The sequence below is a fragment of the Phytophthora cinnamomi genome (genome assembly GCF_018691715.1).
Source record: "Phytophthora cinnamomi strain GKB4 chromosome Unknown Contig29, whole genome shotgun sequence".
Taxonomy (NCBI): Eukaryota; Oomycota; class Peronosporomycetes; order Peronosporales; family Peronosporaceae; genus Phytophthora; species Phytophthora cinnamomi.
In genome coordinates this window covers 254,434-278,520 of record NW_027150962.1, presented here as the reverse complement: position 1 = coordinate 278,520, position 24,087 = coordinate 254,434, and the positions used below count along the sequence as shown (strand labels likewise).

The 24,087-nt window shown below is 54.4% G+C and overlaps 8 protein-coding genes across 8 annotated transcripts; 5 read left to right on the top strand and 3 right to left on the bottom strand.

The window, feature by feature from the left end:
* Positions 1–101: 101 nt before the first annotated feature.
* Positions 102–5,087, top strand: IUM83_09963 (uncharacterized protein; the record flags this gene model as incomplete). Its single annotated transcript, XM_067934440.1, has 12 exons — positions 102–135; positions 240–610; positions 677–751; positions 826–921; positions 1,008–1,139; positions 1,205–1,890; positions 1,964–2,065; positions 2,138–2,246; positions 2,317–2,465; positions 3,261–4,308; positions 4,368–4,580; positions 4,656–5,087. 12 exons carry the CDS (start codon positions 102–104, stop codon positions 5,085–5,087), a joined length of 3,447 nt encoding a protein of 1,148 aa, XP_067793428.1.
* Positions 5,088–5,623: 536 nt separating this feature from the next.
* Positions 5,624–6,232, top strand: IUM83_09962 (uncharacterized protein; the record flags this gene model as incomplete). The annotated part of the gene is made up of 1 exon (XM_067934439.1): positions 5,624–6,232. The coding sequence occupies one exon, from the start codon at positions 5,624–5,626 to the stop codon at positions 6,230–6,232; it is 609 nt and encodes a 202-aa protein (XP_067793440.1).
* A 4,408-nt stretch (positions 6,233–10,640) lies between these two features.
* Positions 10,641–12,330, bottom strand: IUM83_09961 (Protein phosphatase 2A regulatory subunit A; the record flags this gene model as incomplete). The annotated part of the gene is made up of 2 exons (XM_067934438.1): positions 10,641–12,188; positions 12,316–12,330. The coding sequence occupies 2 exons, from the start codon at positions 12,328–12,330 to the stop codon at positions 10,641–10,643; spliced, it is 1,563 nt and encodes a 520-aa protein (XP_067793416.1).
* A 626-nt stretch (positions 12,331–12,956) lies between these two features.
* On the top strand, positions 12,957–14,266 carry IUM83_09960 (uncharacterized protein; the record flags this gene model as incomplete). The annotated part of the gene is made up of 2 exons (XM_067934437.1): positions 12,957–12,984; positions 13,065–14,266. 2 exons carry the CDS (start codon positions 12,957–12,959, stop codon positions 14,264–14,266), a joined length of 1,230 nt encoding a protein of 409 aa, XP_067793429.1.
* Positions 14,267–15,140: 874 nt separating this feature from the next.
* On the bottom strand, positions 15,141–16,871 carry IUM83_09959 (imidazoleglycerol phosphate synthase, cyclase subunit; the record flags this gene model as incomplete). Its single annotated transcript, XM_067934436.1, has 2 exons — positions 15,141–16,080; positions 16,168–16,871. 2 exons carry the CDS (start codon positions 16,869–16,871, stop codon positions 15,141–15,143), a joined length of 1,644 nt encoding a protein of 547 aa, XP_067793289.1.
* Positions 16,872–17,628: 757 nt separating this feature from the next.
* Positions 17,629–18,192, top strand: IUM83_09958 (uncharacterized protein; the record flags this gene model as incomplete). The annotated part of the gene is made up of 1 exon (XM_067934435.1): positions 17,629–18,192. The coding sequence occupies one exon, from the start codon at positions 17,629–17,631 to the stop codon at positions 18,190–18,192; it is 564 nt and encodes a 187-aa protein (XP_067793290.1).
* A 415-nt stretch (positions 18,193–18,607) lies between these two features.
* On the bottom strand, positions 18,608–20,170 carry IUM83_09957 (M96 mating-specific protein family; the record flags this gene model as incomplete). Its single annotated transcript, XM_067934434.1, has 3 exons — positions 18,608–19,033; positions 19,104–19,448; positions 19,508–20,170. 3 exons carry the CDS (start codon positions 20,168–20,170, stop codon positions 18,608–18,610), a joined length of 1,434 nt encoding a protein of 477 aa, XP_067793288.1.
* Positions 20,171–22,445: 2,275 nt separating this feature from the next.
* IUM83_09956 (uncharacterized protein) lies at positions 22,446–24,022 on the top strand (the record flags this gene model as incomplete). Its single annotated transcript, XM_067934433.1, has 4 exons — positions 22,446–22,575; positions 22,755–23,089; positions 23,155–23,496; positions 23,588–24,022. The coding sequence occupies 4 exons, from the start codon at positions 22,446–22,448 to the stop codon at positions 24,020–24,022; spliced, it is 1,242 nt and encodes a 413-aa protein (XP_067793234.1).
* Between the last annotated feature and the right edge of the window lie 65 nt (positions 24,023–24,087).

The window sequence follows — 24,087 nt, the reverse complement described above, 5'->3', positions numbered from 1 at the left end:
TGAAATGCCACATCCCCTTTTCGACCAACCGCAGCGCAGCGGAATTCAAACCGTGGAAGACCTCAAGGCGCGCTAACCCGACGCCGCCGCGCGCGCAGAGTATGGAGGACACCGCGGCGCTGCTGAGCTCTTCAGGTGCGTTTCTTCAGCTGCATCTCCTCGCCCAGTGTCTCCTCTCTCTAACGCACTGAATTTCACTTAACCCCCCGCTGAAATGGCCGCGAAATCGCCGCCCGCAGCCATCAAGCAGCGCCTCGCCGGCGTCACCGGCCTGCTGGAGCAGCTGCGCCGCCAGGACGCGGCCCCCGAGGCCTCGGCCACGCTCATCCCGCACGTGCTGCCCTGCCTGCGCGACCACAACTCCAAGATCGCGCTGGGCGCGCTGGAGATCCTGCAGCTGCTGCTGTCGCGCGTGGCCGAGGCGACGCTGCGCTCGTACCTGAAGCTGCTGTGGCTCAGCCTCGTGGAGCGCCTCGGGGACAGCAAGCTGCCCGTGCGGGAGAAGGCGGTGGACGTGGTGGTGGAGGTCTCGGTCGTGCTGGACGCGGACGCCGTGCTGGACAAACTCAGGGCGTGTATGGCCCACAAGAACTGGCGCACCAGGGAGCAGGTAAACGCACAGGGAGGCTGGCAGGCTGCAGAGTGGGCACTGATGTTGCTGCTGCTGTCGGTGCAGAGTCTGCATGCGCTGTGGAGGTGCTTGGAGCGACATGATCTGTTCAAGGAGAGGCAGGACGAGCTGCTGGACGACGTGAGTGGTGGAGGGAGTGGTGACAGGGTGGTGAGGGTTATTTGACGGCTGTGGTGCTGTGGTGCTGGGTGCAGGTGCTCAAGTTGCTGGAGGACTCGTCGAAAGATGTGCGGGACGCGGCGATCACTGCGCTGGAAAAGTTCTACGTGCATATTGGGCCGTCGCTGCTGGTGCGTTGGAGTTGGGGGTGATGGTGGTGGTGGGGTTGATGGGGTTGCTTACGATATTGTTTTTTTTCTTGTGGACGGCGGTGCAGAGTGACCTGGAGTACAAGAATATTCGATCTGCGCATGTGAAGATGCTAACGGACAGGTTCGAGCGGATTCCGGTTCGTGGAAAAGAGGAGCGCGCTGTTACGCGCACAGCGCCAGCTTACGACGATAGATCGGTACGTTGATAAATTTGTGGGGACAATGAGTTGGTGGTGAAATTACTAAAGCTGTGCATTTGCAGAATCAAGATTTTGATGACACCCCGGCACAGGCCAACGAGAAGTTGTCGTCAATATTGTCATCGTACGACTTGCAAGTCTCGTCGTCGTCGTCTTCCGTGGCTAGATACTTGGCATCTGTTCGGAGCCGAACACATAATGAAGCGAAAGCCGCAGCTGACATTTCAGGTCAAGGCGACCGGTCTCCGTCTCAAGCATCATCGACTAGCAGCAAAGTTGTTCAGGACTTCAGTACTGCAAGTGCATTTGGATCAGGGGGTAGCGATATTTCAGAGAAGGAAATCCAAAAGCAGCTCGGCGTGATTTTTGACAAGCTTCATCTCGACAACAATTGGGATAAGCGTGTCGACGGCTTGAAGATGCTCCAGAAGCTGGTGAAGCGATGCGGCAGTGCGTCAAATAGTGGAACTGTCCTTTCATTCTTATCGCAGGGTCTGCGCCCGATTCGTGAGCGTCTGTGTCAGCAAGTGAGCGACCTACGATCGTCGGTATCCCGAGAAGCATGCCAAACGATCCAGGCACTCGCCAATAATCTGGGTGACGAGTTCAACGCCCATGCAGAGATTTGTCTAGGCAATCTGCTTAAGGCGACATACGTGACTATCCAAGTGATTTCGACTTCTGCAGACACGACGATTCGGAGCATGATCGAAAGTACTAGTAATGGTTACGCCCGTGTGATTCCGAAGTAGGTTATCCGTTCGCCAATCGCGATGTATCTGATTCACTCACGCTTTGTATTTGTTATCTCCAACATCCAGGTTAATTGAGTGTGCGAAGTCTCGAAACCAGGTGCTTCGGTACAATGCAGTGTGCTACTTGACGATGACGCTACAGCGATGGAGTACAAGCTTTCTGAGCAAGTACGTCTCCCTTTCCTTCGACATGTTTTTAGAGTATCATGTTGGCTCACATTTACTGTTCCGCTGTTCAAGGCACTCGGATGTGTTCGTGCCACTTCTGCCCACCATTTTGCAAGATGCGTTGGGTGATGTGCGCGCTCAGTCGAGGAAGTTGTATTGGTCATTTCATCATCTCTTCCCGGTATGTGGTTGCGGCCTATAAGCAGCACTTGGGCATACTAACATACGGTGTGATATTCCCATACGAATAGGACGAGGCTAGCCGCGTGTTTGCTCGCTTAGACGGAACGACGCAGAAGAACTTGAAGGATGATCCCTCAAAACTCACGGCGAAAAATGCTCGTCAGACGGAATTTAGCTCCGTGGATGCCCCAGTCCCCCAAGCTGGTGACGTTGTGCGGTCAGTGCTTCGAACAGCCAATACAGTCCAACCGCCCACTAGTGTCCCTGCTACATCAAACTCGGTGACATTCAGCGATGACCAACCAAGCCTTCAGCGCGTCTTGAGTTCAGGAGAATTGATGTCTGAAAAATTACCTAGACGGGTACTTGGAGGAAGCTCAAGTTCAGCGGGACTTGATACTGCCGAAGAAAATTTGCAGCCTTCGCGAATGCTGTCGCAGGGGCCGATGCGTGTTGGGAGAACCAAAACTCCTATCTCACAGGATATCAGCACGCTAGCGAATGAGAGGAAGAAGGGTGCTCCTGCAGGCCCTCTGCGGGTATGGAATGCTCCGTCCAAACCATCGCAAGCACCAAGCTCGATAGTGGAAAGCCTTTACACATCAAGGCAAGAGCAATCGACTGCGAACTTCCACACCAGCTCGAAGAATCCAACTTCTAAAGCACAGCGAATTCAACGTGCGACAGACGCCCCAGTTCCGATGGAAATCGACGAGGTTGAGCCCAGTGGCCCGAAAAGGTTGCCGGTTGCGGCTTTGCCTTCACCGACAGCGTCAAATGCATCAAGCTCAAGGACAAATTCTTCGCGCGGCGATTCAGTCGACACAAAGTCAAAACCAGCTCGAACTGCACCGGTGAAGTCATTAGAACGACCCAAGGCAGCGCAATTACCCATCGTAGATGAGCTTGAGGAAGCCCTTCGGAATATCGAAAGCAGATCCTGGTCCACTAGGTTGGAGGCTGCAGAATACATTGGGAAAATACTCCAGAGACGGATGGACCGAATTACCAGCGATGCGAGTGGCGAGTACAAGGTGGACGGCCGAATTCTTATGGCTTTTATCAAGCACTTAAGCGACGGACACTACCGCGTCTCGCAAGGAGTTTTGAAAGGTTTCCTGCCACTTTTGAAGTTATCGAACGATAGCCAGCGCCTACTTCCTCACTTGAAGACAGTTCTACCGAAACTGTTCCAGAAGTATATCGATACGAAGGAATCGATTCGGGTGATTGCTAAGGAAAATCTGGAGTATATCGCATCTACAGTCGATTGTTCGACACTTGCTGCCCTGGTAATATCGATGCTGGGAGATGGCAGTAACATGAAAGTGAAGGCTGCTATGTGTCACTACCTGCGAGATCTTCTTCCTGGGGCTGGAGAATACATGAAACATGGCGCCAACAACAGCCACATGAGGTCCTTTTTGCTCAAGATCGCTTTGCTCATGGATACAGACGTCCCGGTTTCTGTGTCGTCTGCGTGCGGCGAGCTTGTGTCGGTCGCCGCGCAGCTTTACGATCCTGAAATGGAGGTCGCTCTGGGTCTTCTGCCTCCATCAAAGCGTTTGGTTGTGTCCAAGGTTCTGAAGTCTAAGAAAATCGTCCTAAACTTCAGCAACTCGCAGAGACCACCTCTTTCCTCTTCAGCTGCACCGCTCTCAGTACGATCCCGCGACGGAAAGGATGAAAACCAGGACATGGAACTCTCGGCACCGAAGATGGATCGGAGTCGAAAGCGACCGGAGTCGCCTAGCGTAAGCTCCTCAAGCCCTGCCCGGCAGAGTAGCCAGAAGAGGATGAATACGACAGCTCAAGCAGCGTCCCCGATAGCTGCGGAGAACCCAAGTTCTGGTGATCGGCCCAGCAGATCAGTACCCGTTAAACGATCTGAAGCGAAGACCAGCAAGGATACGTTGACCGGAAATTCAACATTTTCTACAGCGGTGTTCTCGTCGGGCTCAACCAAGGTGGACAAGCAGGGCGTACAGCTGGACGACCTTCTCCTCCTCCTCGAGCAGAACAACCTGTCCGAAGCGGAGATCAAGCACGCACTTTACAAGGTATGCTCCTACTGAAATGCAAGGATGAATTTATTGCGCTAACAGCATCCATGACACAGACCTTACGCTTTATCGAAACTGGATCATCCGAGACCTGGGACCGTTGTTTCGGCCGCTTGCTTCTGCTGCTGCTTGATGCTGCAACTGACAAGGACGTTTACGCACTGAAGGTTCTCCAGAAGCTCGTTGAAGCGCAACCTTCTCGAGCGCAAATGTTTTTCGAGCTGCTTCTTCAGCGCTTGATTGACGCCATTAGTGACCAGGTTGATGTGGTGAGCTCAAACACCAGTGAAGTGCGTCACTACCAACCTCCTCGAGACCTAACATTTTTTGCCGTGTTAAAACAGGCTCGCCACTTGATGGAGCGTATTCTGCACGACCTCGTGAGCTTCACTAGCGACCACCAGCAAACGTTGTCGACCTTGATGCCGCTGGTTCCGCGTATGGATCCCCCGACGCTGCAAGTGGTGCTTCGCCTCGTCAAGGCCTGCTTGCAAGCCTGCGAGCGGAGCTCTCTCCAGGACGCAGCATTCTTGCGCACGCCCGACGTGGCTAACAGTCTCATGGGCGTGCTCACGCGACGCCTGGACCACGCGAGCTCGAGCGTCCGCAAGAACGCGGTGGACTGCCTCGTGGCGTTCCACTTCGCGACCAGAGAGGACAGCTCGATCGTGCCCAAGTACCTCGCGGCGGAGCTGGACGACACACGGCGACGACTAGTGGAGATCTTCATCGACCGCGCCAAGGTGGAACGCCATCCAGTGGGGCTGTCGACCTGAGAGGCACATGTATCGCTTCCGACCTGCCTAACCAGTAACTTATTCGATCACGGGGCCGCCGAGTTCTCGAATTCACCTCTCCCGGAGTTCAAAGTGCCGTTGCTAACTTCAGAGTCCGACAAGACTTCGACCCTCCCCATCTGACCCACCACCATCCATCACCGCTGCAGAAAAGATCGATTGCTGTATAATACTCCAGTACTGTGGCGAATCCACCGCAGACGGATGCAATGGACACGCACGCCGCGAGTTGAAGTGGCTGGCCATGCCGCGTCTCAGAAACGATGTCCGTCACACCAACTGGCCTCTCCCAACCACCGGCACACGCCATCCTCCGATGCGTTCTAGAAGGGTATCCGACCCCAAAATACCGTCGCCTCCATCCATCCACCTAACCCACGCTCCAGCATATATCCAATCTCGCAGGTGTCCGATATGTCTCCACACAGGCTCCCACCACAAAACGTGCGGCCCTCTCAGTCCAGTCGACAGTCAAGACTCAAGAGGAAAGGCAGATACAGAGCAAGCGGAAGGCCATGGTGCTGACGAACGAGACTCGCCACGTGTACCCGTTCGAGTGGGACGTGGTGACGCGCGCCTTCTGGAACAAGTACCCGAACTCGCGCCTGGCGCACGTGGAGCGCGTGGACGTGCTGGACCGGCGCCTGGACGCGCAGGGCCGCCTCGTGACGACGCGCCTGGCCAAGGTGACGCAGCGCAACGTGCCCGGCTGGGTGCGCTCGGCGCTGGGCGACTCCACGTACGTGTTCGAGGAGACGACGTGCGACGCGCGGCGCCAGCGGCTCGTGCTCAAGTCCACGAACCTGTCGCTGCGCTCCGTGGCCACCGTGGAGGAGACGTGCGTGTACTCGGTGCACCCGCAGGACGCGCGCCAGACGCTGTACGAGGCCGAGGCCAAGGTCACGGCCTTCGTGCCGCTGCTGAGCCAGAAGCTCGAGAAGTTCTCGGTCAGCCGCGGCGCCGAGACGGCCGCCAAGGGCATCCGCGCCGTCGAGGAGATCTGCAACGATATCTTCCAGGGCACCTTCCAGCCGGCCTTCTGCGAGCCGGCCAAGGACTCGGTGGCCGCCGACGCCGTGAAGGACCTGGCCGCGGCCGCGGACAAGTGGACGGAGAAGCAGTAGAGGAGGAGAAGAGCTGGGCTGGTGGTGTATTCTGTAAGATGCTGTAATGTCATAAGGCGTCACTTTTTATTAGCGGGGGTGTTGGCGGAGGTCGGTCATTTAATGCTGCTGCCGTCAATGGATGCGGGGAGGAAGTCCCTGACGCGGACGATATTTCTTCCCGGCGATCCTGCGATTGAGGAGACCGGCGTCGTGCTCTTGTTGAACTTGCTCTCAAGTCGTCGTCGCCTGGCTTGACATTTTCGGTGGAGAATGTCAAGAGGGAAACGAGTAGATGAATACTTACAGTATTAAGTGAGCAACGCATTCATCTTTCTTCCCGGGCAGGTCTGTACGGTTTGCTTCTGCAGGAATTGAGCCAGAGGACGAGCTGGACGACTACACCGCGGAAAATAGATGAATCTAAGCAGGCTAAGAGTGCCCGCACCGGTAAAGCTAAACCAATTCGCTCGAACCTTGTATTGAAGGTGGAGTTTGGCTGTTAAACGTGTCTCCTCCAAGCAGCATTTCGGTACATATGGGGTGATACGGTAGTTTGCCCCAATGAGGACATCCTTGTCCTGTACAGGAAAAATGTTTTCACGAACGGATATTATGAAAACTGTTGATTGCGCGGTGCGTATTATGAATAAGATTGATTACGTTCTGGACCAAATGTAGGTTACCATGTGTCCACACCGCCATCACCGCTTCTTAGCATGAATCCACTTCGGAATTTGATCTCATTCGGCAATTCAAGATGAATACCAATGCCTACCGAGCTACCAAGTCTTCTTTCGGCAACGTTCTGCTAGCTCTTCTTATTCTTTTCGTCTGCGCCGCTACGCTTCCAGAGAATCTGAGCAACACATTAGTTGTAACCAACGCAAGAACTGTGTATCGAGATCTCAATGGTGGCCAAAGCCGTCAAGGCGGTGTGGAATTCTATCGGCGACTCCGAGCAAGTGTGACGAACCAAGGCAATCGAGGCGACAACGGTGAGGAAAGAGGGTTTGTTGATAAAATTGTTGATAGTGCCAAAAAGATGTTGGGAAAGATGAAACCAAATGGTCGGCATGAACTGCTTCCAGTTTTGACAGCACACACGCCAGATTTATTCAAGAATCTGGATTTGCGGAAATGGGCAACGAGAGCTAATGTGCGCCGCCCAAGGGTCTCTAAAGCGGATCGAAACCTTATTGTAAAAATGACGGGTCTCTACGGCGATGACAAATTGGCCGGGATGATAGTCACGGCGAAGGAGTCATATGATACAAAAGTGATTGCCACAAAACTTGAAGAAATGCAACTGGCGAATTGGATTACCCAAGGCAGAAGTGTTGACGATGTCCTATACTTGCTCAAGCTTGACGAACGAGGGAGTACATTTTTCGAAAGTCCGCTCGTGAACGTGTGGGCATCCTACGCGATGAAACTCGATAACAACCACGCAGGAGAGAGGATGTTCCGGTCACTGAAGCAGCTAACACGCAATGACGAAAGCAGCTTAGCCAACATGATAGCTGAAGCGAAAAAATCATTGAAGACGACGACAATTGCTACAAGATTGGAGCGTGCACAACTGACATATTGGATGGCGACCGACAAAAGCGTTGACGATATTTTCGCCTGCTCAAGCTTGACGATGAGGGAACCAAATTTTTCGAAAGCCCGGCAGTGGATGTTTGGGCATCCTACGCAAAGAAACTCGATGAGAATCGCGCCGGAGAGAAGATGTTTCGGTCTCTAAACGAACGCTACGACGAGGTCAGCTTGTCCTACATGTTACTTGCTGCGAAAAGACAATCCGATCGTAAAACGGTAGCAATTGTTAGCAAAGTGGAGGACGCACAACTGACAAATTGGATGACAACCGACAAAAACGTTGACGATGTTTTTCGCTTGCTCAAGCTTGACGATGAGGGAACCATACTTTTTGAAAGCCCGGTAGTGGGCATGTGGATTTCATACGTAATCAAGCTGGACGAGAACCGCGCAGGAAAAATGATGTTCCAGTCTCTGATGACTCACTACGACGAGGCCAGTTTGGCCAAAATGTTAGCTCAAAACATCGAATCATTGGATCGATCAATAAAAGTCGGTATTGATCGACTTCGGGATTCCAGCTCACACATTGGATGGCCACTAGCAAAACTGTTGAGGAGATCTTTCGCTTGCTCAAGCTCGATGAAGAAGGAAGCAAACTTTTCGAGAGCCCGGCCGCGAAACTTTGGACTTCGTACGTAACCATTCGAAACAAGAATCGAGATGGAGAGATGATGTTTCGGTCACTAAAGAGACGCTATGACGAATCCACCTTGGCCAACATGTTATTCGCAGCAATACCGTCTACTATGAAGAATAAAATTCAGGACGCTCAACGCGCCAATTGGAGGATGAACGATAATAGCGTTGACGATATATTTCGTCTGCTTAAGCTTGACAATGAGGGAAACAAACTTTTCCAAAGCCCTGCGGTGAATATTTGGTCATCGTACGCAACCAAGCTCCATGAGGACCGCGCAGGAAAAATAATGTTCCAGTCACTACTAGCACGCTACGACGAAGCCAGCTTAACCAGGATGTTCCTTGCTGCGGAAGAAACATCCGATACCAATACAGTCGCGATCATTAAAAAGCTGGAGAACGCACAATTGACAAATTGGGTCGCGACCGGCAAAAGCGTTGACGATGTATTTCGCCTGCTTCAGCTTGACGATGAGGGAACCAAACTTTTCGAAAGTCATCTGGTGAACATGTGGATTTCGTACGCAATCAAGCTGGACGAGAACCTTGCAGGCAAAATGGTCTTTCAGTCACTAGTGACTCACTACCACGAGGCTATCTTGGCCAAAATGTTACCTACGGCGACTAGATCGACTTTTCTGTGGGACTTCGTTGCCAAAGTTAAGGACACCCAATTCACAAATTGGATGGTGAATGGTAAAACTCTAGATGATGTCTTCCGTCTGCTCAAATTGAACGACGAAGGGAGCGATCTTTTCAAAAACGGAGCGGTGACCGTTTGGGCTGCGTATGCAACTAAGCTGAACAGCAACCGCGCAGATGATATGATGCTGGCTTCTCTAAAGGCACACTACACTAACGAAGCTTTGTTGAATATACTCAAGAGAGGTCAAGGCTATGGGTCGGTAGCCTCACAGCAGCTAGCCTCAAGATTGGAGCAGCGGCTCGTTGCCAATTGAGAAGCTAAACGATAATCGAGTCTCCTCGCTTTACTTCAAAGTATCTTAGTTTGTCTTTGTGGAAAGTGATGTAAATATATTATAATACTTGAAGCTCATTTTTTTTATACTTGAGGCAGGATTAAAATCAACGAACTCGCACGTTTTCCGCTGCATGAATTGCATGTGTGCAGCAATCATGCTTCTAACCAAAGTCTGCTGCGCACTCGCTACCTACTGCAGAGAATAAAGCGCGACTCCACCTCGTAGCAGAGCTACAGGAAACAGAAAGAAACTCAATGCGCACACATTTAACATCTTCACGCAGCGTCTTGTTCGTCGAGTTACGCGCTGCTTCTAAACTGTTTAGATTTATCTATCCATTCGTCATTCTTCCCCGCTCACGGCTGTAAGCTTTGCGTAGCGGGGGGTTCAGGCGCTTTTGTTTGGTGCTCGGATGTGTCTGCTTCTGCAGGACTTGACGCCTCTCCGTTTGTTTCAACGGACGGAGGCTGTTGTGTTGAGGCTGCAGAGGACGAATTCGAAGACTCATCGATCGGCGATGCCTGCTCAGAAGCTGCCTCTGCGCTCTCCCCTGGTTGTACCAACGATGCAGGCTGAGGAGCTTCTCCTGCATCTACTGGTGGGACGGCCAATGATGGGGCTGGAGGAGGAACCGCAGACGCTCCAACCTCTGTTGATTCCACAGATACTGTCGCTTCAGACGCCTCAGGTTTTACCTCTTCCGCTTCTACATTGCTCTTGGCCTCTCCGTCTAGTTTTGCTTGTGCTTCGCGCTGTCCGTTTACACGTTCAGACAAAACAGCAGCAAGATTCTCGGCATTCGCGAAATCGGCGCTCAAAATCTCTCGCAATACATCCGGGCAATCAGGGTGCTCGCGGCACAATTGCCGGTGCTTCATCACCGTCTCCGAGAATACAACGCGAACATTCGAAACCGGGTCCAACGCTAGCGTGAAAAACGCAGATGCAAGCTTCGACGAAAAAAAGTCGCGAACAGCATTGATAGGCATCACGTCCTCCTCCGGTGTTTTGCCTTCGTCTTGAGACTGCTCTTCAGATGATGTAGTTGCCAGGAAAGACGCGCATATCTTTACAAAACATTGTCGTTCCTGATAATGTGAAGATTTCGCAAGAGTCACGAATCTCTCAACCACGGCAGTGAGCCACTCTGGATTTGAACTCAGACGTGCTACTAGCAGCGGACATGCCTGCAAACAGTGTCACAAAAACGTTAGCTTGTGGCTGACGAGAAGAAATGAAAGAAAATCAATCGGTGCACGTACGTGGTAGCTTTCCTCTCGCACCACGGCAACTGGGTCTGTGACGAGCTTGAACACCAACGGATTAATTACGGAAAACGTTGCCTCCGGTGTAAAAGTGCGGCACAGCTGCGCTAGCTGACCGCTCAACACTTCGCGAAAACGCCACTTGGTAGTATTGTCGAAAGAATCGAACTCAGCAAGAACAGGTAAATAACTTTCACGAAACGACGGTGACACATTCTCCAAAAAGTCGGCAAAGTGCAGCATCGCGCCTAGCCGCACGTCTTGTACGTCATGAAGATAACTGTCAAACGCTGTGGCTAGCTGCGTCTCCGTGATGCCTTGACCAAGAATCCGTGCCAGCTCGTGCAATGAGTACGCGAATGACCGCCGGATCTTCCAAAACGTATCATTGTGCAACAACTCGAAAGTCGGCGACAGCTTTAGCCAATCGGCTGCTCCCAAAATGCTCACCACCGCCGGGAAATTGAACGCACAGTGAAACTTAATATCTACTTCGCCACTTCCACCAAGCTGCGACGCCGCCGTCGTTGCCATGCTCGTGAAATGCCCCACCAATTCGTCCGTAACCTGATCCTTCTCCAGCGCCGCCAGAAACGGCCCCAAACTCTGGTACGCTGCCATGCGAACCCACCGGGACGAATCCCCAATAAAATTTTCAAACATCGGTACCAGCAGCGGCCCGCGGTCTGCGGGTGCGAGCGCCAACGCAACACTAACCAGGCACTCGGCGCAGGCCTTCCTGACGCCCCAAATGTCGTCCTTGGCGAGTCTCTGGAAGGCCGGGATGAGCCTCTCCCGACTCAGCTCCTCACCTGCTGTCTTGCACACATTGGAAAAACTGAGCGCCGTCGACTTGCGCACCCGGAACACCGGGTCCTCCGACAGCGAGATGAGCTCGGGCACGCAGAACTGCTGGCACAGCTCGGCGCCGAAGTGCTCGGCCAGCCCGTTGTAGAGCGTGACGGCCGAGATGCGGAACTGCTCGTTGTCGTCGTCGTGCGCCAGCGGCAGCACGATCGTGAGCACGTGCTGGCCCTGGTCCTCGGGCCGCACGAGCGCCGCCATGTCCACGAGGCTCTCGCTGGCGGCGGAGCGCACCTCGTGCTGGTCGTCCGACACGAGCTTGGTGACCAGCGGGATGAGCTTGTCCAGCAGCACGCGGTAGCCGGCGTCGGGCTCGGCCTGCACCAGGAACTGGCACAGCGGCGGGAACTGCAGCGCCACGTGCTGGCGCACCACGTACTCGACGTCGCACACCAGCGGCTCCAGCAGCGGCAGCAGCTGGTCGCACGTGGCCTGGAAGCCCACGCTGCGCGCCGTCTCGTGCAGCATCTTGACGTGGATCACGCGCTGCAGCGCGATGTTGCTGCACACGTACTTGGTGACGCGCTGCAGGTCGCTCAGGCTGTCGTCGATGGCCAGGTCCTCGAACGTCGGGCCGTTGGCCAGCTCGGACTCCTTGCCCAGGAGCTGCTCGTCGCCCTGCGACATGTGCCCGAAAACAAAGAAGCAAATAAGAAAAAAAATATTAGAACCTTGAATTGCGGCGCGGAGTTTTGGGCTGCCGGTGCGATTCATTCTTGACTTGACTTGAACTTTTTGGACGCACCAATTCATAATCCATGAGCACGGGAGCCTGCCGCGCGCGGCGACGAGGGGAGATCTGCGGCGGCTTGGAGAGGGACGCAGGAGCGAGCGCGCGGGGCGTGCGCGGCGCGGAGAGGGAGCGCGGGTGAGCGAGGAGGGCGCCACGCAAGCGAGCGAGGAAGGCGCTGCGGTGCGGCTCCGGACGTTCGGCTGCTGTTGTCTGTTGTTGTTCCCCCCTCGCGAAAAACCTCGGGATCTTGCGGGTAAAACCTCGGATAATGTCGCGCGAAGGTCGCGTGAAGAGCGTAAAAGTTGTAGGGTGTGAGCGACAAAGTTGTAGGGCGCGCGGACAGGAAGACAGCGAACGGTTGCCAGGAACGGGAAAACCCAGGCTTGAAGTGAAGCTGGCAACGGGCATATCCATTGGGCGTGCAGCGTACATGTATTTGCGGTGGAAATCTTCCGACGCGCTCGATCACCTACCTCACCGGCGGATCCCTTTCTCTGACCTGGTTGAAGCCATTTCGGCAATAGTGGCCGATCCGGCCCACCGAGAAGCTCGACTTGCTCTGACAGACAGTCGACAGCTAATAATACCGTGTGGTAAAATAGTTGTAGCCGAGTAGTGAGTAATACTGCACCGATACTTCCTGGGAAGTGATAATGGAGGCGACGCACATGGCCATTGCAGGTGCGTCATGGTCTGACCTTGACTGTCGTGGTTTAACTTTTTTTCATGCTAGAGTGAGTATTATCTGTCTGTGCATGCAGATAGTCGCTATCTGTGGGCGGAAGTTGACCGCCTCAAGGCGCAGGTGCACGAGTTGCGAGCTGCCAACCGCCTCACGCAGGAAGAGCGGGCTCGAACAGCTGAGCTGATGGCGTCGGTCGTGACGCGCGCTCAGTTGGACGCTGCGTTGTCCACAAAGGTGTCACTGGCGCATGTGGACGCTCAGATGGACACCATGCGATCCGAGGTGGCAGCGCACTTGGACCACAAGGCGGACGTCGCGTCGCTACTCAGCCTGCAGAGCTCCAAGCTGGACGTGTCTGTGTTCGAAGCCAATTCGTGGGACCTGCACAAGCTTCGCGCTGCCTTGGAGCAGCACGTACATGACTTATTTGCAACGTTCGCAGGTCAAGTGGAGCACCAGGTCAGCTCCAAGATTGGCGTCGACGACTTCAACCGAGTTTTCAACGTAGAGACTACCGCTCAGAAGGCATCGTTGGAAGCGGCTGCGCTGCGAATCGCGAAGATAACGGACCAGCTCGATTCGCTCAGCAACTACGTGAACGGAGATCGGCAGCGGCAGCGACAAGTAGCGGAGCTTAACGTGAATATGTTAGACCTCACGCGCAAGCAGACGGCAGCCAGAAACTCCATTGTACAGCTTGAAAGCGCTGAACAGGCAGCGACAGCTCAGCTTCGTGCGTTGGACGAACAAACCAGCCTAGCTGTGGCGAACATCCAGTCGTTGACGGAAACACTAGGTCGATTGCAAGCACAGACACAAGCCGACAGGAGCACTCATGACGTGAGAGAAGCTCGGCTTGCCAATAGCGTCAAGCAGGTGGAAGCGCGCACCCAACACCTCGCCAATGCATTGAACGAGCTTGAGCAATTTGCACATTCAGGGCTTTTGGAATCGTTGGATGCCAAAATGAAGACCAGCAATGATAAGCTGCGTAATGAGCTTAACGAGACTAATGCGGTGACCCGACAGCACACACAACAGCTGAGCCAGCGGATGAACAAAGCCAATGATATACTACTGCAGCATAAAGAACGCCTTGCGCAACTGGATGCCTGTCTGAGGAAGCTGGCAGGCCTACTCAAGGAAACCCAAGGAGATCTCAACAACGTAAAGGGACCACTAGCAACACTGGCGACTAACTTGCATGAGGAGAATGTGGCTATTTTGCAGGAGATCGAGCGGAGCCAGGTTCGTAGTTTCAAAATTGGTGTTTCTTAGACCGCTGTGAGCTTACGTTTTGCTTCTCATTTGATTTTCACTCCGCAGAACGGAACACGAGACATTATGCTTGACTACCAGGATCTACTGGAGAGAGAGAAGAGCTCCCAAATGTTTGTGCCATTGCCGTCTCGGCCGTCATCGTCTTCGTCGAGCGGCTCGAGCGATTCTGTATTAGCCAGCCGAAAACACAAGCAGCAAATGCTTCTTGCAGCAAAGGCTGCGAATCGACCTCACACTTCAAGCGCGCGAATCCGAGCGTGTAGTACTCCGAATGGTATCTTCCCTGCCGGAGCTCGACCAGGACAATCTGCAGGCGCTGTTCGAAGTAGCAGGTCGCCATCGATACCTTGGCGAGCTCAGACAGCAGGTGCCGTGCCAAAAGTTCTTACGGACAGTCCTCTATTGCCAACCACCGACAACAATGCTGGCTTAAAAGAGTCAAAAGAGGAAAACCCAGCTGAAGGTGACCCGGATATTAGAATTGCAACGCGAGTCTCAGTACGAAAGCCGACATCAAAAGACCCGCGGGCAAGACGCGAGAGTGCACCCATGAACTTCTTCCACACCGCCGCTAGAAACGATGATAGTGATATGTTTCATTTCCCCTCGAGCGGATAATAGCTCAATGTGTTTTTCGTAAAATTTGTTCTCGGTGAACAAAGGTATCGTTGTAGTGTTGCTCTATTTTTTTCGTGTTAGTGTGAGTAAAAGGAACTGCACGATATGTGGGGACGGAGCTGCAACAGCAGAGGGACGGGCATACTATGAACCCAACCGTGTGAGGATCGAAGCTAGTTCCCTGTGTCTAGTCTCTGGTCTCGGTTCCTGCGCTTGTCTGCGTTGATGCTGCGTTGATGCATGAAAGTAGCACTCAGAGACGCACACTGATGTTGTCGGTGTGCAGCTGCGCCTTGACGTCCTTGATGGCCACTTCCTTGCGGTGGAAGATGCCAGCCGCGAGTGCCGCGTCACAGTTCGTCTTCTCGAAGACCTCGGTGAAGTGCTCCGGCTTACCAGCACCGCTGGACGCAACCACGGGGATACGCACAGACTTTTTGACCAGCGAAATCAGATCCAGGTCGTAGCCAGCCTTCTGGCCGTCCATGTCCACGCAGTTGAGCAACAGCTCGCCAGCACCAAGGGCCTCAACAGCCTGGGCAAGCTGCACGACGTCGATGTCACGGGTCTCGCGTCCACCACGCACAGTCATTTGGTACCAGCAGTATTCCTCGCCGTTCGGGCCGGGCTTAGACAGTTTCACGACGCTGTGGCCCTTGGCGTTCTCATCGTAGAACGACGCCACGTACACCCGCTTCGGGTCCATGGACACCACGACGGCCTGGATGCCGTACACCGCGGAGATGGTCTCGATGGAGCTGGTTCCGTCACCCTTGCCACCGTTGGCGTAGTACTTCTCAGCCGTGTACACAGCATCGCTACCAATGGAAACCTTGTCAGCGCCCGAGCGGAAGTAGAGCGCCGCCACGTCCAGGGCCGAGTGGGTCTTCTGCTGGTCGTCCACGTACTCGCGGATGCCACCGCCAATCGTGAGCGGCACAAAGACGCACTCCGAGCTGGCCTCGAGCACCTGAACCATGGGGAGGTCGCCCATGGGCTGCTCGCGGAAGCTGGTGATGTTGAGGAAGGCCACCTCGTCCGCGCCCTCCTCGAAGTAGCGCTTGCACAGGTCCACGGGTTTGCCCATGTTGCGCACGTTGCCCTGCGCGTTGTCCGAGCTCTCGCGCACGTCGTACTGGTCTCCCTTGGTCACCACCAGGTCTCCCTGGTCATTGGCACGCACATCCAGACACCTGCAGTACAACAAACACCCGACCAACCCACCGTCACCACCACCTCCATCTCCAACAATAAAAAAACTACTTCACACCGCCACGTACGCGATGATACGCTTGGACAGCGTCGTGCGGGGCGCCGTCGCCGCCGACGCAATGGGCTTGTCGTGGTCAGGCAGCGCCGTGTTCTCCAGGAAGCCCTTGAGGATGGCAATCCCCACGGCGCCGCTCTTCTCCGGGTGGAACTGCGTGGCCATGACGTTGCCCTTCTGCACGGCGCTGACGAACTCGAGGTCGCCGTAGTTGGTGGTGGCCAGCACCCAGCCGGCGTTCTTGTCCGTCTTGGAGGCGCGGAACGAGTGCACGAAGTAGAGCTTGGCCTCCTCGGCGGGCACGGGCAGCGCCGCCAGCAGCGCCGACTGCTTCCAGGCCGTGATGCCGTTCCAGCCGATGTGGGGCACCGTCACGTGCTCGGACGGGAAGCGCGTGACCTTGCCCTTGATCACGCCCAGCCCCTTGAGCTCGGGGCACTCGTCCGAGCCCTCGAACAGCGTCTGCATGCCCAGGCAGATGCCCAGGTAGCGCCGGTCCGCCGCCACGTACGCGCGCAGCTCGTCCACGTAGCCGCTGGCGTTCAGGAACTCCATGGCGGCGCGGAAGTTGCCCACGCCCGGGAAGATCAGCACCTCCGCGCGCCGGATGTCCTCGGCCGAGGCCACCACCTTCACCGAGTGGCCGGCCGCGCGGATGGCGTTCTTCAGGCTGCGCACGTTGCCCGCGCCGTAGTCCAGCACCGTCACCTCCACCATCGTTTCACCTGTTAATGGTAGGAGTCGCTTGGAGGTTTGAAGTGTGTGGGGAGGACGTTGAGGCGGATTGGCGCCGCGCGGTTGGCTGAAAAGCAGGGTGGGGAGGGCGATGATTGGCTGGAATGCGTGAACCCATGTCCGCGGCGTACAGAAAAATCTCATGGTATTTTTTTACTGATTGCGCGATCTTACAACTTAGTGTAGCGCACGTAGGTGGCGACGTCAGCTGGGCGACGTCACCTCTTGACGTACGCGTGTGTGGGTGACTGCTTGGGTGACTACCCGTCGTCTGCTCGAGTTGAACCTTTACCATCGCGCGGTCGTCCGCGCGTGAATATTCTACCTGCAGAGACCGCGGGTCAACATGACGGACGAGAGTGGACGTCAAGCCGGGTGCGGCCTCCGGCTGGAGCTCACGTATGACGCCCGGATCTCTACACGCGAATGAGGTGACGGGCAATGGCCCCAGCCGACTGGCAGCGAGCCACCCCACCACCTGACGGCGCTCGGTCGTCTGGCATTTACATGTGTGTGCGCTTTTGATACTCTTGCCAACAGTAGAGGTCTTATCCAACCTGGTCAACATGAAAGATACGGGCAGCATTCGAGGCGCGCACGCCTCGGGCGAGACCTCTACCCAGGATGTCAATCTACACATGTCCTGCATTGCCCGTCGAGCGCGTCGGATGCTCCATCAACTCACTTTGCATTTCACTTCGAAGCGAGCAATCCTCCTCCAAGAGCCGACACGAGCACCATGAACCTCACCGCCTTCCTCGTCACCTTCCTAGCTGTCGCTGGGGCCACCCACGCCGGCAACCCCGCGAATGTAGCGCAGAACTCGGGATCGCAGAGTGACCTCGCAGATGTCGTCGGCGCGACACCAGCGCCCACTACCCTCCCTGATCTACCGACGCCGGCGCCGACCAACTTCAGTGACCCGACTCCGGCTCCCACCTACCCGACGGCAGCGCCGACAATTAGTGCCGATTTGGCACCGACGCCTGCCCCTACGACGTCGTCTGGAAGTGAAGACGCGACGCAGTCCGAGCGCGAATCCACTGGAATCGTTGGCGTGGCGTACTCGACCTCTGGAACTGTCGGAACGGCATACGCTACCACGCGCGCTGAATACGAGGCCACCAAGAGCTCCGAGAGCAGCTCTGGCAATGGCACCACCGTTCCGATTGTGGTCGTGGGCTGCTTGGTTGCTGTGCTTGGTGCTGTGGCTGCCGTTGTGATCATGCGCAAGCGCAAGGCCTCGGTGGAAGAAGCCGAGGTCGACTACTCGGACGCGATCCACACGCCCGCCGCCGCGTAAGGAACCGAGATGCAAGTTGTGGTGCCTTGTCGAGCTGTGGAGGATCGAACTCCGCAGTGAAGACGACAGGGGTGCACCGATAGTTTTGGGCAATCATGCCACTTGACGTTTTGTTGTTGTTGTTAGCTGTCCTGAGTACAGTGTAGGTGTTGATGGTTTAAAGTGAGTTCTCCACAAACAAGTGGAGTTCCTAAAGTCGTTAGATGGTTAGCGTCCGGGTATAATCTTGTTCCAAATGTAAGAACGTGCTGAGCTGTGAACCAGGTATTTGACCGCTTTTCATTGTAAACATAGAAGTACACTGTCGGTCTCTGAGCGTGTTGGTTTTAATACCTGCTACTACGAAGTAGAAGCCACCGGTCAGATAGTATGGTACGAAGGGATAGTTTTTCGCAGTCAGAAGCATTTGCCATCGTTACTGTTGTCGTAGAGCTGGATCGATCAGCGCGTTTTCGATGCGTTCTTGGTAGCAGCGTAGACTGCCTCCTACGTTACCAATCACGAACTGGATGACCGAGCGGACATGACGAGTATCATACACAACACCCGGATCGTAGTCGAACGAGACCCGCACGTACAGCTGCAGCAGTGACAGTTCGTGCTCAGGAGTCGAATCTGAGAACCGTTTTGTTAGGGCGTACTCTCGCGCGTGGTAAACCAGTCCATCCAGTGGCTTGTGCTTGATCTCGACGGGGGTCACGCTTGATACAAAGAGAATCATGTCGCGATCAGCGTTGACGATGCGCTGCACGATTTGCTTTGCTTTTACATCTGCGCGCGAGTTATTTGAGAACATTTCCTTTGTGAAGTCCTCGATAATTGTGTACGGCTGATCCAGGTTCTGTAGTGAACAAGTGATAAACAAAGTTAGAAACCTAGACATGACGGTGTCTGTGTTCAGCTCCACCCACCTTGGCTGCTTTCTCGTACAGTCCACCATTGTCAAAGTGCTTCTCTACGCCTTTGAAGTGATTCCACGCAGCCTCACCCGTATCTCGGAGGCTGAATGGAAGCAATTTGTCGGCAAAAATCTCGATGTACTTGCCGTCGACGCCTTCTCGAACACGAACGTCGTTCGTCGGGATCTCCATCGTGGCCAGCCCGCTAGCAGCAAATACGGCGTCTACTTCATGATACGCGCTTTGGAGGTGCTGAAAAAGGTCGTGAAAATCACCAATGTCGCCTTGGAAGTCCAACACGCAGGTCGTACCACGTTCAGTGCGAAGTTGACCTTTGCCACGCGAGCATTCGGCGCCCTGCCACAACAAGGTAAACGTTAGAATCCTGTTCACAGCACAATCCAACAACTCCGTACCTGTTGAGTAAGTCGTTTTCGAAGTAGTGCACTCAACCCCGTCGCCATCTTCCTCTTCCGCTCTACGATCAGCCGCAAGCGAACATTTTCGCGCTGTGCTTCATCCCGACGTCGTCGTTGCCGACTCGCCATGTCTTTCCAAACTCGTGGCACTTGGAGTAGAGGCCGAGGCACAGACATCATGGCAGAACTTGAGAACGGTGCAGCATTGAGCTCCAACTTCTTTAACTGCAGCTCGAGCTCCGCCACCTTTTCACGGAGAAAAGCCAATTCGTACTGGGCCTCGTCACGCACCCGATTCGGGTTGGTCGGCACCTTCTTGGCCTTGGTGGACTTTGGTCTCGGTCGAGTCTCGTCCGTTGTGGGCAGACTCAATTGGAGCCCCGAGGAATGGGCACCATTCATCAGGGTAGCCATACTAAACGGCGTCATTGCAGACGCCTCTCTGCAGGCGATGGTGAACGTCGGCCCTCCGTTTAACACCGCGGGCTTGGGCTCATGCTTGACGCGGGGCCGCTCTGGCGACGGCCACAAGGACCCCGACACTGAAGAACCAATCGATGACGTCGAGGTCGGCGACAAGGCGTCGAGGGAATAGCCGTCCACGAAGCTCAGCGCCGCCTCGAATGCCTGCTCATCGTCCACGTCTGGCAGGAGCGCCATCCCTGCGACAGCAATTTGTGATTTGGGCTTTGCAGAGACCGACCGGTGCCGATCAAATCGCTTTTTCGCATCTGTACGTGTACCAGGTAGTAAGTACTGGAGACCACAAGATATTTGTCCGACCCACTATTTTTGTCCGACGTGTAAAAAGCCGAATACTATAGATTTTCAAAGGTACAACCATAACTTTATGCAAAAACTTGCACGAAAAAGCTAATTTTTAGTCCGTCTTGTCAATGACAAATGCACCGGTGTCCGAGCGTGGGCCGACTGGAATGAGCCCAGCCTTGACGAAACCACGTCGAATCACTTCGACCGGCACAGATTCCCACGCAGCAACCACGATGTCTGTGATAAGACTGCGTCGCTGCATGGGATTGGTGCAAAAATCGATATCTACATGGTACCTCACATACATTTCCCTAGTAAAGTGCTTAAACACACGCATTACCGCGACATCCATCGGCTGGGAAAGGCCTGTGATACCAGGAGGGATGAACTCACGTTCCGTACAGCAGGCTGCGAGCGATGCTCGCGTTGAAGCCATCTTGTGGAACTTCAAGCTGTCGAGCAGCAGCACTGATGGGCCACCGACCGATGGCCTCCACACCTATCATACAAATTGTAAGTCATACAGTAGGTGCCGACACTGAAATAAAATCACGAACCTCTTGGATCCACTCCTCCATGACGTGCTGGTCACAATACGCGTTCGTCTGCATCGTGAGCACTACCTTGTCCGAGCGGTGCGCAGGAAGACGCTCGAACTCGGCTTGGACGTGGTAGCTAGGCTCGCCCTTGAACACGACTAACGGGGGATGCTTACCCCGTAGCCGATGCACACAGAAACACGGAGGTTCGGAACGAGTTCGCTGACATAGCTAATCAATACAAAACTTAATTTAAAGTAGTACACTGCGCATTGAAATGGTTAGAGACTTACACTGGACAACGTCAACATGACATTCGCCCCGAAGAGAGATCGTGGTGCTCGGGTTCACGTCGATGTAAATCGACGTTTGGTCCATATTGTATACATAGTTGTACTTATCGTCGCCAGCCGTGATGGACACGACGCTGTTCATCTCAAACGCGTAGCGCATGGCGCACCCGAACGCGTCGGCCACCAACTGGTTCAATCGAGCACACGCTGGCACAGTACCTGTAGCTCATCGCACTGCTTGACGCCGCTGTAGGTGATGCGGTGAATGGACAGCTTGTTGCGGTCTCGAAACCGCTGCAAGTACTCGTAGGCAGCGCACTGAGTGCGCTTACCTAGCAGCCGCGGCTCAAGTCGCGCGCCAATGACTTGCAAACACTGGCTCGTCACTCGTCTTGCTCTATTTTTTCTCATTTGATGCACGCATTCTTGCAACCTACAATAAACAGATCAAAGGTCAGTCAACTCATAGCTGTACAGTAGGATGTGACGAACTTGCCTCCTCTCCATATCAGTATACAGTATCGGCGGCCCTCGTGGTGCGGCGCCGCGGACGAATTTCCGCGAGGGCGGAGCTGCCGCGATCGCAGACGCTGCTTTTCGCCAGCGCAACAGGGTGCGCGGCGACACGTTGTACTCTGCCGCCACGTCGGCGAGGCTACTGCCGTTCGCAACGGCATCTTCGCTCGCGGTGATGGCCTGCATACAGTGGAGTAAATGATTAGACGTGGTGCATGCATCTCGTTTCGCTGGTGAACTCACCTTCGCCTTGACGCTGTTCTTTTGGTGGGGGCCTCGCACCATCCTGCAAATAACTGAATGGTGGCCGTGTGGCCAGCAACGAATTAGTGGCGACGATGCAGTGCTCCCGCGCGCTGAATGACAGTTTTTACCATACTTTTTACACAGTATTTTATATTTTACGATCGGACAAATATCTCGTGGTCTCCGGTAACACGCACATCCTCGACATGAAGTGCCCGTGAACACAACCTTTCGCACCGAGCAGCTCCCGATTAATTACCTCCGAAGCTCCTGCTGGCAATGCACTATTAAATGCCCATTCTGCGTGTCATTGCAAGCCAGTAGTAATACATGTAGTCTTGGATTGAGCAAGTTTGGCGCTTTTGTTGAGGCGTTCTGGTTCATGTTCGCAAAGCCGTCGTTCCGACAGATTCATGGAGAGCCAACGCAGCAATTGGATGTGCCGTTAATGAAATTCCGCAGCAGACATGTCAACGTCATGTCAACAGGCTCGTGTAAGCCGGTCATGCCGTTCTGTATTTCGGGATTTGGTCCTGCGGGTCCAGCTGTCACAAATCACAATACAACCCGATGGCCTTCCTGGAGGGCCAGGACGACGTGCGAGTCTTCGAGGCGGCGCTGGGCTTCGTGGACGAGTACCAACTCGATACTTTAGGCGCCAGCTATGCCCCAACGTCACTGGAGTCGAGATCGTCAACTGGTACCGCAGTTGAACCGGAGCCCCACGATGCGTCAAGCATGTCTGTCTCACGTGGCGCACCATCGTTCGCTATCGACTGCCTAGAGACGTCGAGAATGACCCCGTTCCAGAACACGAAGAAGCTGCGGATCAACGGGAAAACGCGGGTTTTGACCGGAGTTTGCTGTCGCATCGAGTAGATCCATTGGACCCGAGACAGAGGAGGACGAACCCGAATCGTGCACGCGATGAAGCTCAGTTCGAGTTGGTCTACCTGCGTGACAAAGTGAAGGAGCTGGAGACGAAATTGCGTTCACTTCAGCTTAATTCAGTGTCGGTGGAAGGTGTGTTGGTTCCTGCGCAGTTGAGTCCCTTGACGCGAATGCCACAGGTGTGGGAAGACATGGCAAGTCGCCAGAGATGCCATCGTGAGAAGGCAGAGCAGGAGAATGCTCGGTTAAAAGTCATGGTGGAGCGCAAGCAAAAGATGGTCATCGGTTTGTGCCAAGCGTTGCAGAAGCGGTTTATTGATCAGGTGAGGAACTCAATTGTGGATATTGCGAATGAAGCCAAAGCTAACGACCTGCCATTACTTCGCAGAACGCCAAATACTGCCATGGCGTCGAACTAGATGCCGTAGAGCAGTGCTCCGTCGAAGTAGTAGATTTTCATGGAGATATCGGAGAATTCCAGGACCTTTTTCGACGGCTTGAAGCTGCTCATCAGGAACAAGACCGCGTGTTTGCTGCCAACGGACTCGCCAGCGTTCACATTTCGACAGATATCGTTCAGGTGCGCGAAGTTGACGATAAACAAATCGAGCTTTTCGTGAGCAAACTTCTGCCGTTTAGGTTGAACGACGTGGGTGAGGCTGCTTGGGATCACTTCAAGGGAGTTGAGAAACATCTAGGCAACGGTGGACTGTACGGGAAGTCCATGAAGGTAGGCATAGACTATAGCTCACACCCCCTCGTGCCGGTTTGGATCCAAAATCTTGAAACACTGACGATTGATCCCATTGGCTTCTCAATAGAATCTGGACCAGCCCTTCACCATTATTGAAGACTTCACGAAGGAATTGTATTCGAAAAACCTGCGAGCTGATGTGCAGGCGAAGCAGATTGTTCGGCGCATCTTGGAGGCCGACCGCGACATGATCTTGTTTGTTTCAAGCATGACGCCCACCGAGATCAAGCACAAGGCAGTGAGCGGGATGAGATACCACGCGCAAGAATACGCGGTGACCAAGCGTCTCCCGAATGCCACAATCCCCGGGCAAGAGCTCTCACTCCTTCAGCTGTGCACTCGCGTCTCGATCGAGTGCGAGCCTGGCGTCAAATTCGACGCTCGGCACCTTCGCTCGGCGGCGCGATTCTGGATCGGCAACGTCGCAGGCAACCTCCGCTGGTACCAAGAGCGAATCGAGAATGCCCTCGTCGATCAGGCAGTACGACGACAAGTGCGATAACTCACATGATGTAATAAGCTGAACAAACTCAACTCAAAAACTATGACTGGGCCTTTTGTAAAGTG